At 42.3% G+C, this 14,614-nt stretch overlaps 1 protein-coding gene across 1 annotated transcript in view; it reads right to left on the reverse strand.

Moving 5' to 3' along the window:
• LOC120993819 (multidrug and toxin extrusion protein 2-like) overlaps positions 1-14,614 on the reverse strand; it is a 253,523-nt gene that overhangs the window by 92,821 nt on the left and 146,088 nt on the right. Inside the window, exon 11 of the mRNA XM_040422286.1 lies at positions 2,617-2,725. Coding sequence (XP_040278220.1) covers positions 2,617-2,725 — 109 coding nt within the window. The remainder of the gene's footprint in view (positions 1-2,616; positions 2,726-14,614) is intronic.

Here is a 14,614-nt window from a genome sequence, read left to right on the forward strand (position 1 = left end):
TAGAGACTGTGTAAGTTTAGGATTCAAGAAGATCAGAAGTGAAGAGGACCTCTGTGAAAGACACTTGTTGTTAGACCAACACACACAGATTTTATAATTTCGTTTTTTTTAAGTGAATTAGAATGGTTCCAAATTGCTTTTCTGTTAAACAACTACGATTTATGTTATGTTATTAGAATAGTTCATGCTGTTATGTTACTATATTTGGGATAGGTAGAAATGAATTAAAGTAGAAGAACCAGGGGTGGAGTGTGTTGTAAGTGTATTTTACATACATAATTAATTATTGGTTGGTTCTGTCCCCTTTAATTATTATATCCCCTTCTATATTCTGTGTAATGATATTCCTTGTAATGTAGTGAGTTAGTGATAGATAACATACACAAAACACCCAACCCGCATTGTGCTGAGAAGGCCAGATTCCAGAGTGATTATCTCAGAGACAGGCATGCTGCACACTGAACATCCTTAGGAGGAGGGGCTGAAAGGTATAAACCTGGTGAACAGGTTAATTGGAACTTCATTGAGGAACACCATCCAAGTAGGATGTTGTATCTCTTGTACCACCATGGGGTGTCGGCCATATTGTATTGTGTTGCAGGCCAGTGATTGTTATTTAGATTTACTACTCTGTATGTAATTTTTTTTTTTATCACAATAGTAAATATATTTATTCACTTGGCCTGCGTAAGCTTATTTATTTTCAAATCTTTTAAATTTATGTTATAAAATAAAAAGGTACTCCTCATTACAGAGAGCACCTAGTAGGCATAGTACAGAGTGTGCAGAGTATTGTAGGCCAGGCAATGACTGGCTTACAATACTCCTCATGCATACCTGGCGCATTTCCTGGCCTACAATACTCCACACATGTACTATGCATTCCAGGCACTTTCCATAATGAGAGAGACTATCCCCCAGATAACTCATATACACCGAAGAGCAGAAGGGTTACAATGTTTTGAACTTTTGACTTTCAGGCTCCATATTTCACCATCCACTACAGCTTCGAAAGTGAGACTACCATCATTTTATAGAAGATCATCTTTGCTATCTCATATATAAATTGGACCTGAAAGTCTCTAACATATGGTTAGTTATGCAGATCCTTGTCAAGTAACTGCATTACTGTGTTACTGTTTTGCTCCTAAAACTCTAAACATTAATTTCTATTATTTTGTTAGCATTTTGTAAATCCACCTTTGGCTTTCAACACTGACTGAATCCTTCTAGGCATGCTTTGATCAGATTCAAGCATGTCTCGAACAAAATCATTTCCCAGGTCTCTTCTACACATTTCCAATGTTGATGCATACTGGTCGACTCACTTGGGTATGAATACAGCTTTTCTTCAACTCTACCTACAAGTGTTCGATTGGGTTGAGGTCTGGGGACTGTGGGGGCCAATCCAGCACCTCTACTTTATTGTCATTGAACCATTTCTTCGCTAATCTTGATATATGCCTCAGGTCATTGTCCTGCTGGAACACTATGTCGTTCTTTTCATACCCATAAGTACTCGAGTGTACAAAGTAACTCTTCTTCTAGGATACTCACATATAGCTCAGCATTGAGACCACCATCAATCCTGGTCAAGTATCTAATGCCTTTGCTGTGAAACAACCCCATATCTTCCGGCTTCCTCCACCGAACTTGACAGTTCTTTCAATTTCTCGATTCATTAGCTACCTTTTCCTTTCCGGACCCATTTGAACCCATCAGAGCCCAGTCTATTGACTTTCGTCTCATTACTAGTTTCGAATCTATTTGCTTATCCTTAGTAGGCATCAAATTGCATAAACCCCACACAATTATTAATGCAATAAACCAGGAAAAATACCCAGGGGTGGGATTTTAAACTAAAAATAAGTCAGAAATGGAAAAGCATAGCATCAGTTATTTAAGAGGCAGAAATATATATAAGGCTGGATGCATTTATTGGGGTGCCTTCCTTCCATCCTCCACAGCAATATTTTAGCCTACGTTTTCCAAGTATTCAGCAAGTATTATAATTTTTTTATATTTTACATTTTTTTACTTTCTAATTTTATTTTTCCTTTGGCCTTGTTCACATTTCTGTATCCATTTCACGTCCGTGAAAAATTCAGTCTGTGTTTCATCCATGAAGATGTCTATTACAAGTGGGTTTGACTTAACTTCGTCTACATTTGCTGAAGTGAGACAACCATTTTAAGGATCTGTGTTTGGTCCGTGTTTTGCCCTCCGTGTGTCATCTGTATTCCACAGACACGGTTCAGCTGAAAATTTATTTCAAAAGGGTCTCCTATCAGTGGTCAGTGAAAAACAGATTCAGCACGGACGCAACACGGATGCGATTCTTGCTTTGCTGTGAGATTTTCATGGACCCATAGACTTCAATTGGCGTGTTTGGTCCACATTATGGACAAAAATAGTGTATGTCTCCATGCTTTTTTCACTGCCCCATGGTCAGTAAAAAAATACTGATGTGTGAACAGACACATTAAAACAAATAAGAGTGTGTTCTGTACGTGGAAAATGTGAGGAGCACACGTCAGTGAAAAACAGAAAAGTGAACGAGGCCTCACATTTGGTATTGGATGCTGGAATATCACTTCAAAATCAAAAATATCTTACCTCCCATACAAAGCACAACTTTGCTGGATTTCTTTGCTTCCTCTGCTTTTCCAGCTCCTAATCCGTTTCCTACCCTGACACTTGCAGCTGCACTCAAACCTACTGATAACTGTTAGAGAAAAGCAATACCATGTAATTAAAGGATCTATACCACCATTAAATGTCATAGTCATTTTATAGATGATAGAAAGTGAAGCATGTTTGCCCCTTACATGCTGTTCAAAAACAATCCAGAAAAGAGTTATGGCACCTCATGGTGGTCAACGTGTACAGCAATGTGCAGATCTATCTAGGGAGATGGTTGCTGCTGATCACACATATACAGTACATACCTTCCAACCATCTCTGATCCTGCGGGACAGTCCCGGATTTCAGTGGCTGTCCGGTGGTCCTGTAACGGCTGAAGTATGTCCCACTTCCCGATGATTCTAATGGTGAAGCAGGGAGCCATCTCCTCCCTGCTTCTCCATTCCTCTAAGCTGCCGACGCTCCCAGCAGCAGCATGATATGCCCTCACACATTGCATTGCTGGTCTGTGTAGGAGGAGCAGTGGAATCAGCCTGTGGACTCCTCCTCTTGCTACATAGACCGGTAGTACGATGTGTAACAGTATCCTGCTGAAAGCTGTCTTACATTTAGAACTAGGAGAGGCTAGCGCCAGCTATGGGGGTTTATTAAGACTGGTATCTAAAACGCCAGTCTTAATAAATGCCCCAAAGTTTCTATTAGCTGAGGATCACTATCTAGAGTCCTGGCATGCATGGCCACCAGCACTCAGCTCAGTAAAGGGATGTGCACATTGTTATACACATTAAACACCAGGTGGTGCCATAATCACTGCACCCTTTTTAACAGCATGTAAAAGGCAAATATTTGTTACTTGTATGATCTATGAAATTAATATAACATTTAATTAAGGAACAAACACTTTAAGGTTCTGCAATACAAACACTGCATTACATAAAACTATATTGGACTTGACAATGTAAAAAAAAAAAAAAAAAAAGATTTATAGGATGAGATTATTTTGAACCGAGGCTTATAATAAAGTATTGCATAGACTGCATTAAACAACTTATTATTTTTCCCTAGAGAATCAATTAATAAAACAATATGAGGTCCCCACTATTACCTTGTGACTATGTCAGCAGAATGCAGGCTGTCATTTAGGTCTCCATCCTGCATATGGTGATTCATCAGTGGCTGACCCTGACAGCAATGGGCCCTTGTGCCTTCAATGGCAGCACACCACATAAAAGATATGCCAAAACACATAAGAGAACATTTACTAAGACTGACGATTTAGACATCGAACATAGTCCATGTCTGCTGCCACTTGTTGTGCCTGTCTACTTTCACACTCGCGTTTTGGCTTTCCGTTTGTGAGATTCGTTCAGGGCTCTCACAAGCGATTCAAAATGGATCAGTTTGCATTCTAATGCATTCTGAATGGAAAAGGATCCACTCAGAATGCATCAGTTTGCATCAGTTCAGTCTCCATTCCGCTTTGGAGACGGACATCAAAACGCTGCTTGCAGCGTTTTGGTGTCCGTCTGATGAAACTGAGCCAAACGGATCTGTCCTGGCACACAATGTAAGTCAATGGGGACGGATCTGTTTTCACTGACACAATCTGGCACAATAGAAAACAGATCCGTTATTCTGACTCAGATTGTTGTAATAGTGATTTATCCCTAGTGAGATCTCTATGCCTGGCCTGTATAAGCAGATATAATCACTGCAGACAATCCTTATCAGATAGCTTGAACTCACCAACACCAAGTTTATCCGTATAAATTGCTTTATTCTGTAAGCCAGATAACAGAGTACAGCAGAACAGATGGATTCCAGTATTGTGCGGTCAAAAGATGATGCTTTTGTAAGCTTACATGAGAATACATGTGTACCTGTGCAAATCCCTGGAGCAGTATGAAGAAACAGGAAGTTAGGTACACAGAAGGGGTGGTACAATGAAATGAATGACATATATCACGAACAGACAAACAAGTGCAATACCAAAAATGGTCACTAGATGGGAGCATATAACCAAATATAGAATATTTGAATGGTTCAATGAAATAAACGATATAGATTTTAACTGCGTAGCAGCACACTCCCCGTCTGGCATTGAAAATGTCCCTATTTAAACCGTAACCGCAGTTATTAAATTGCAAATAAACAACAGTGCAATTTGCTTGATGTCAAAGGACCTGAAAAACATAACGAGAACAGGCATATAATGCAACAACTAAAATGTATGGCTTCAAGTGTATAATTAAAGTTCAAACACTTCTTGCTTGAAGTTTCAGGTAGGATTCAGCAGCCTAGGCAATAAGTTTGTTCTCCAAAGGGCAAGAGCAGAATAAGTTCCGTGATAGGCCTGATGAAAGTCTTTACAGTCCCTTGTCTTGCAACTTTCACCTCCACCTTGCGTACCTTACCATCATCACTAGGAACGCTCTTAACAATAAGTCCCATAGGCCACTCGATTCTTTCGGCTTGCTGGTCCTTGAGCAGAACAAGATCTCCAACTCGTATGTTAGGGTACTGTTGTTGCCGTTTCCTGTGTCCTTGCAGAGTGGAAAGATACTCCATCTTCCAACGATTCCAGAAGCGGTTGGCAAGCTTTTGTACTCGCTTCCATTGATAAAAGCACAGATTTCCGTCTTTAAAGTCCCCAGGTGGAACAGGAACGGACCCAAGCTTCTGGGTAAGCAGGGTAGCTGGGGTAAGGATAGTTGGGTTCTCTGGATCCTTGTCAGGTTCCAGAAGACTGAAGACGTCAGCCGTGGTCTCTTCTGTGTGATCCAGCAGGAATTCAGGACCTGTTAACAAGAAAGAATTTGCAAATACACTTGCAGACACTGGCCTAGTAGCATGATCTGCAGGATTAATTTCAAATGGGACATAATGCCATTGTTCAGGTTTAGATGATTTCCTGATTCTTTCCACACGGTTGCTGATGTAGACAAAGAAACGCTTAGTCTGGTTGTATATGTAGCCCAGAACAACCTTACTGTCTGTGTAGACTTTGGTGTCATCTATCTGAATGTCTATCTCGCGTAATATGAAATCTGCGATTTCTACAGCTAGCACAGTCCCACAAAGTTCAAGCCTAGGAATTTTGTGCTCAGGCTTAGGTGCTAACTTAGCTTTCCCAAACAGAAACCCTATGTGGGTTTGATTAGAAGAGTCTCTCACCTTGAGGTAGGCAACAGCCGCTATGGTCTCAGTAGATGCGTCGAAGATGTGAAGCTCTTTTCTCTGGCTCATAGCAAGGGAAGCTGAGGTATAGCAGCGTGGTATATGGATTCCATCTAAGGCGTGTAGAGATTGCTTCCAGGACTCCCACTTTGAAAGCTTATCAGATGGCAGTCGAGCATCCCAATCTTTAATAGACTCTGAGAGCTGTCTAAGTAAGGCTTTACCTTGTATGGTTATGGGAGCCACAAATCCGATTGGATCGTATAGGCTGTTTACCACTGACAGAACACCATGCTTGATAAATGGCTTGTCTGTAGCGCTGACTTGAAAGCTGGAAGTGTCCTTTAATAAGTCCCACCGTAGGCCCAGACTTCTCTGTATAGACGGCATGTCCATTCCCAGATTTAAGTCCTTAAACCCTGTGGCATGTTCGCCAGGTTAAAAGGCTTTCATGAGAGCAACACTATTTGAAAGCCTTAGAAAGCATACCTTGTGTCCTTTGGAGCAGGTATATGGCTTCTTTGTCTGTAGGTAAAGACTTAAGTCCATCGTCAACATAAAAGTCTCTCTCAACGAAGTGTCGAGTGTCCGCGCCATACTCCTTTTCTCCATCAATGGCAGTCCTACGTAAACCGTATGTTGCAACAGCGGGTGAGGGACTATTTTCGAAAACATGTACTTTCATGCGGTATTCAATAATCTCATTGTCCATGTTGTTGTTACGGTGCCACAGAAACCTTAGGAAGTTCCTATGGTCTTCACGTACAATGAAGCAATGTAACATCTGTTCAAGATCAGCAGTTATAGCAACTGGTTCTCTTCTAAATCTCATAAGTACGCCTACAAGGTTGTTGGTTAGATTCGGGCCAGTGAGAAGAACATTGTTTAGGGATACACCTTGATGCTTGGCACTGGAATCAAATACTATCCTGATTTGTTTTGGCTTACATGGATGATACACTCCGAAGAAAGGCAGATACCAGCACTCCTCGTGTCTTTGAAGTGGTGGCGCTGGTTCGGCGTGATTATTGTCAAAGATCCTTTTCATAGAGGCGATGAAATGGTCCTTCATTTCAGGCCTGTTCCTTAGTGTTCGTTGAAGTGAGTTGAATCTGGATAAAGCCTGTTCATGATTGGTTGGGAGTTTAGCCCTTGTAGCACGAAGAGGTAATGGTGCAACCCAGCTGTTAGACTCATCCAGAAAGGATTCCTTATCCATTATTTTGATGAATTCTCTGTCTTCAACTGACAAGGCTATTTTGTTGTCCTCACTGGTAGTACAAAACACTGTGGTACCTAGGTTGTCATCACAAAGGACAAGAGTAACATCAGGTACTTATATGATGTTAAAAAGCTTCTCCTTTACTTCATAATGGTGAGTGCACTGTTTGAAGTGGGATGCATGTCCGTTTCCCAACACGTAAGTGGATTTTGGATGGTGTACACATCCTGTCCAAGCATTCATCACCCACTATTACCCAGCCTAGGTGAAGTCTTTGTGCATAAGGGGCATTGTCAGGCCCATCGTACTGATCGTGTACTTTATGTACTCTGAGAATGTCCTTTCATAACAGGACTAAGATTTCAGCACTATTGTCCATTGCAGGAATCTCATCAACAAGGTGCCTTAATTGAGGATGGTGATATGCAGCTTCTGGAGTGGGAATCTCTTCCCTTTCGTCTGGTATCTGGTCGCACTCGACTAATGTTGGTAGGGGTATGCCCTCTCCCTCGTTGATATGAGAGACCATGAATCCATCAACTCTTCTGCCGAAGGTCTCTACACGACCAGAGCAGGTTCTGAGAGTAAATGGTGTGGCGTGACCCTCTATGCCAAAGATCTCAAAGAATTTAGGCTTAACCAGGGATCTGTTGCTCTGCTCATCTATTATAGCATGCATCCTAGCAGCTTTCTCAGGATGATCCCTTGGGTATACCTTGACTAGGCATATCTTGGCACAGCATTTGTGGTCTTTGCCTTCTACACAGACTTCTGTACATGAAGAAGAGACATTATCTTAGGTTGGAGCATGACCTTGTTGCTCCCCGTCTTGATTTGAGACAGGAGTGGAGGTAGGAAGCTACTGTGGGTTGTCTGGAAGTGGAGAAGGATGCATGGCTGTAACAGGTCTGTCGCTACCGCATTCTGTACACTTGATGTCAACTTTACAGTCTTTAGCAAAATGGCTATAAGAAGCACAGCACTTGTAGCATATGCCAAGTTTCTGGATAATCTCCCTGCGCTCTTGTAAAGTCTTTGCCCTAAGCCCACGACATTTCTTGTGAATAAGACACTGACGAATAGGGTCTTTATCTCTGTCGTCCACAATGCCCTGATCAGTAGGTGAGGTTGTGGAGGGTGAGATGTCTGTCCTTTTAACAGATATAGCTCTATTTAAGTCTCTACGTTTAGCTGCTGTGTTATCATACCTTGATGATTGTGAGGATGAAGCAGGCAGGTTAGGTTCGCTGCAGCTGAAGCTGGGATTGTTTCTCATCCAGGCTTGATCACTAATGAACCTGCAGAAGTATGAGAATGGAGGAAAGGATACATTATAGTCTCTTTTGTATCTTGAGCCCTGTTGTGCCTATTTCTCTTGTAGGCCGTATGGCAGTTTAGACACCACTGGGTTGACACCATGAGCGGTGTCCAAGAAGCTTAGTCCAGGTAGATGTGGGTCAGTCTTTTCCAACTCTAGCTCCATGAGGAGGTCATTTAGATCCTGGAGCTTGCGATAGTCTATTTGGGGGAAGTTTTGTAGTCTCTTGAAGAGAGCGCTTTCTATGGCTTCAGAGCTACCATAGGCTTGCTCAAGTCTTGCCCATGCAGCAACAAGACCTGCATCTGGGTGGTCAACATGTACTGTTCTGAGTCTTTTAACACGACCTGCAGATTCTGGTCCCAGTCACTTTATGGGCAAATCAAGTTCTTCCTTAGCAGTAAGGTTGAGATCGGCAATAGTAGCCTTGAAGGTTGATCTCCAGGCCCTTTAGCTCTCTGGACAGTCGTAAAACCTTGAGAGGCTTGTGTTAATGAGCTCACGGCGTACCATGTATCTGGCAAAGTCATTCATGTCTGATCTCTCACTCCTTGGTTTCAAAGAAACTTGTGGAACCCCTTGGGTGTGAAAGTTCTCTGGTGATGTAGGGTGAGTTTTACCAGGGTAAAATGATGTTGCATGAGCGTTTAACTGTAGTCTCTGAGGCTTGTGCTGGCTTTGGTTTGAGCTGTGGCTTATCACTGGAAGTCACCTTGTTGTTGACATTAATTGATCCGGTTTGCTGCATAGATGTACTTGCATTGTAGACTTGAAGAGGCTTAGACATATAGAGCTGAGAGGTCTCTGCGTTGGGAGTCAGAACAGTGTTGTTAGTAGGAGGTACAGGAGATGACTCTGTATCTTTGCAGATGTTATGCTTTAGAACGTATTCACTGGTAGGTTAAGGCAGTCTGAATTAGCACTTTGTCCCATTGCTTGTTCGAGGACCTTCAGCCTTGCTAGGGAAGCTGCTTCCTCCCCTTCCATTTGCAGAATCTTTATTTGTGAATCTGCCTCTGCTTAGAGAGCTTTGCTTTGAGCTTCCATCTTGGCTTGATGAGCTGCCATCTCTGCTTGTTGAGCTTCCATCTCTGCTTGACTAGTTACCCTTTGAGCTTCCATCTCTGCTTGATGAGCTACCATCTCTGCTTGGCAAGCTGCCATCTTGGCTTGTTGAGCTGCCATTTCTGCTTCCATCTCTGCTTGCTTTCTGGTAAAGGAGCTTTGCGCCTTTTTTGATTTGGCATCAGCGCGGGCCTCTATTAACTTCTCGCTTAATGTTGATCTTCTGGAACAAGAGGATCTGGAAGAAAGTGCAGTGCGCTTGGTTGTGGTGGATCTGTGAGATCTGGTCTCCTGCAGTTGAGTAATGCGGAGTTCTGCCTTAAGCTTAGCATTTTGCACTGCGAGATCCCTTTGTTGGTTCAGTGCATCAGTCCTAGTAATTTCTGCTGAAGAATCCTCTATATTAGAGTCCTGCAAGAAGGCTGAGTATTTTGCAGACAACTGCTGGTAGCGTACATACACAGCAAATAGGTGAAGTTGCTTTATTCTGTAAGCCAGATAACAGAGTACAGCAGAACAGATGGATTCCGGTATTGTGCGGTCAAAAGATGATGCTTTTGTAAGCTTACATGAGAATACATGTGTACCTGTGCAAATCCCTGGAGCAGTATGAAGAAACAGGAAGTGAGGTACACCGAAGAAGGGGTGGAGCAATGAAATGAATGACATATCTCACGAACATAAAAACAAGTGCAATACCGAAAATGGCCACTAGATGGGAGCATATAACCAAATATAGAATATATGAATGGTTCAATGAAATAAACTATATAGATTTTAACTGCGTAGCAGCACATCCGTCCTCCATTGACTTTCAATGGTGTTCAAGACGGATCCGTCTTGGCTATGCTGAAGATAATAACAGATCCATTCTGAACGGATGCAGACGGTTGTATTATCTGAACGGATCCGTCCATGACGGATCCGCACACAAAACGCGAGTGTGGAAGTAGTATAAGTTAACTTAGGCGGTTTACCAGTGGCCATGCAACTTGCTTAAATCTACGCCAGATCCCTTGCTGGCGTATATTTAAAGTGTAACTGTCATTCTTTTTTATTTTTGTAATGTGTAGTAGTGATACTAATCATTTTTGTAATATACTTTAATTACTGTAATAGTAAATTTATATTACAAAAATAGCTGTAAGGGCTCTTTCACACTTGCGTTCTTTTCTTCCGGCATAGAGTTCCGTCGTCGGGGCTCTATGCCGGAAGAATCCTGATCAGTTTTATCCTAATGCATTCTGAATGGAGAGAAATCCGTTCAGGATGCATCAGGATGTCTTCAGTTCCGGACCGGAACGTTTTTTGGCCGGAGAATATACCGCAGTATGCTGCGCTTTTTGCTCCGGCCAAAAATCCTGAACACTTGTCGCAAGGCCGGATCCGGAATTAATGCCCATTGAAAGGAATTAATCCGGATCCTGCCTTAAGCTAAACGTCGTTTCGGTGCATTGCCGGATCCGACGTTTAGCTTTTTCTGAATGGTTACCATGGCTGCCAAGACGCTAAAGTCCTGGCAGCCATGGTAAAGTGTAGTGGGGAGCGGGGGAGCAGTATACTTACCGTCCGTGTGGCTCCCCGGGCGCTCCAGAGTGACGTCAGGGCGCCCCACGCACATGGATGACGTGATCGCATGGACACGTCATCCATGCGCATGGGGCGCTCTGACGTCATTCTGGAGCGCCCCGGGAGCCGCACAGACGGTAAGTATACTGCTCCCCCGCTCCCCACTATTACTATGGCAACCAGGACTTTAATAGAGTACTGGGTGCCATAGTAACGTCTTCAAATGCTTTCAGTTCACTTGCGTTTTTCCGGATCCGGCGTGTAATTCCGGCAAATGGAGTACACGCCGGATCCGGACAACGCAAGTGTGAAAGGGCCCTAAAGTGACCCATTTTGAGCCCTAGCAATGCTCCACTGCCTTCTGTTTACATAACAGTCAATGTTGAGCAAGTCTCCAATGTTATGTAAACAGAAGACAGGGGAGTGTTGCGAAGGCTCAAAATGGGTCACTTTATGGTCTCATAATGCACACACATCGCTATATGTATATTGTACACATGCATACACTATAGCACTCACATGTCTTCTTCACCCTAAGTTCAGACGTATTGGATGAACATAATATTGATTTTAATATCCACAGTGCTGTAATTTTTGTATGTTTTGTTGCTACAAAGGAGTTTTATGAACGGCGATGGACAGTGGCATACATAGGGATCTAAGGGCCCCATAGCAAGGATCAAACCAGGCCCCACACAGAACAGCAACACCATTGGGCCATTTTTCCACTGCCTCATTTTCTAAAAGTTGTTCCTTTAGAGCAGGGGTGCACAACCTTTTTTGGTCTGGGGGCCGCATTGTGCCCCCTTCACAGTAATAATGCCCATTGTGCCCCCTTAATAGTAGTAATGCCCGCTGTGCTAGTAATGCCCTCTGTGCCCCCTCCATAGTAGAAATCCCTATTGTGCTTCCTTCACAGTAATAATGCCCACTGTGCCCCTTCACATTAGTAATGCCCTCTGTGCCCCTCCATAGTAATAAAGTCCTCTGTGCCCCCTCCATAGTAATAAAGCCCTTTATGCCCCCTCCATAGTAATAAAGCCCTTTGTGCCCCCTCCATAGTAATATAGCCCTCTGTGCCCCCGTGTATTAAAAACCCCCCACAGTAACTACTCACCTTGTCCCATTCCTGAAGCTCACATACCTCTCTTCCCTGCAGACACAGATCGCTCTGCAGAACTGCGTGGGCGGAGCTTATGCAGATTATCGGGCTGCAGGCTCCACCCACACAGGCCAGCAGTGCGATTCGTGCCTGCAGGCTGAATGGTGGAGTGGGGAGAAGTCTTCACCATTCAGAAGGGGAGGAGCTCCTTAGTCTTTAAATATGCAAACGGACACCAAAATAAATTATTATAATTAGTTCCCTATTTTGTGTAGGCCGTTTTGTTATATAACATGTATAGTTTCGCGTGAATGGGGCGGTAATAGTGACGGTTTTGGTTGGTGTGGGTGTTTTTTCTTTTATGCATTTAATATATATATTTTTTTTTAACTTAATTTTTAATATATTTCTGCTACATAATATGTCCCCCAAGAGGTCATAAAAAGACCTTGGAGGACACCGTCACTTTTTAAAATTTTGCACTTTCCTTTTTATTTTTTCCTTTTATTTGTATTTTATTGTATTTTTTTTATAATTGGTTTGTTACTTATTTTTTCATATATTTTTGCCACATAATATGTCCAACATAAAAAACTGTTAGAGGACAATGAACACTTTTCCTTTTTATTTTTTATTTGTATTTTATTATTTTTTTTTAATTTTCTATAATTTTTTAAAATATATTTTTGTCACATAATATGTCCCCCAAGTGGTCATAAAAAGACTGTTGCTGGACAGTGAACACTTTTATTTAGCATTTTTTCCTTTTTATTGTATTTTTTTTTTTTATAATTTTCTATTTTTTTGTGCCACATATTTTATTTCTCTTTTCTTTTCTTTATATTTTATTATATTTTTTTTTACCTTTCAAATTTTTTAAAATCATTTTTTAACCAATTTTTTGTTTTTATAGATTTTTACCACATAATTTGTCCCCAAGAGGTCACTGAAAGACCTTTGGGAGACAATAAGTGACTTTTTTTTGTACTATTTACACTGTAACTAGAGCATCCAAAGGAGCCCCAGTTACAGGGAAACCAGCCTGCTGGGGAGGGGGGGGGGGCTTTTTACCAGGGCAGAGCTGATCAGGGTCTACAGACCCTGCAGCTCTGCGCTCCTCTGCCCCTGAGACACCCAGCGACCACATGATCGCCGGGTCCACACTGCAGAACGCTCATAGGGGAGAAGGCAGAAGTGCTGATAAAGTGCTTCTGTCTTCTCCTTGGCTTCCCTCTCTCACTAATAGTCGGGGACCCTTTCTGCTCCTGCTACTGTCCAGGAGAAAAACCTGTGATCCATCCGCTGTGCGGCCCTCCGAGCAGAAACACAGATGATCACCTGTGTTTCTGCCCAGCAGCACGGGGGCCGCAAACCATGGCTCTGGGGGCCGCAGGTTGTGCACCCCTGCTTTAGAGGGTAGAGTCGTGATCAAGTTTTCACCCCCAGTAGAAGAGGTTATGTTTCAAACTGGGTCCCCTCTTGCCCTGGTCCCTATAGCAGTCGCATGGTCTGCAGCTATGGTAGTTACGCCCCTGGCGATGGAGTATTGATAGGGATTAATACTGTAACATTAAATCATATTTTTTATTCAAACCATAAGGAATATCCCCTATGGTTTTAATGAAAAATATGATTTAAAGGAGTTGTTCAGCAATGTATATTGATGATCTATCTTCAGGATGGGTAATCAATATCTGATCGGTGGGGTCCAACAACTGGTACCCCTTCCAATTAGTGAGTGCTACTTCACTGCCATCTCGCAAGCAAGTGGTATATTCGGATACCACCATGCATCGCCGGATCCCCATTCACTGTAATGGGATATTGCTGTGTCTAGCATTTTTTGTCTGGCCGAGAGCTGGCATGTACACCAGATACAATGAATTCCAGCAGTTTGTTCCTCCATTGGAACAGACTGCTGGAGTTCAAAGTGCATATCTGAACCTGACCTAAATATTTGCTGTTTGTGCATTATTTTTTTTATCATGTAATACCAATTGTTTTATTGAGTGTGCACACCTGTGGGCACCAGCATAGTTTTTTTCTGCAGCTATATATACTTTGCTTAGTCATGCATAAGGATCAGTGTGTATAGATCCGAAACATGTTGTTGCTCTGCTTTCCTGTTTTTTCGCTTTTAAGATGCGTTAATAAAATTATTCTGCCTCCAGCAGAAGGAGATTCATTTCAGTTCATGTCTATTTCATTTCTAATTCATTCTGCTGCAATTTCTGTATTCCTGTAGTTATTAGTTAGGTAACAGCACCATTTAGCGGTGGTAAAAATGTATTGCACCTTGTTTTCTTGTTAATAAAGATTTTTGCTTTGTGAGAGGTGCTAGGCATTCTGGGAAGGAGAAGCCCAGTCTCCAGTCTACATACAGACTACAGGACATCAGCAGAGCTGTTCCATGCAGTTCTTCTTAAACTCCACCATTTTTGTACAAGTATATCTGGTGAGTGACATATATCTTTGTTTCAGGGACAGTATGTTATGCAGAGCTGTTCAGTTGGTTGTA

This window comes from Bufo bufo, chromosome 3 (genome assembly GCF_905171765.1).
Source record: "Bufo bufo chromosome 3, aBufBuf1.1, whole genome shotgun sequence".
In the NCBI taxonomy this organism is placed as follows: Eukaryota; Metazoa; Chordata; class Amphibia; order Anura; family Bufonidae; genus Bufo; species Bufo bufo.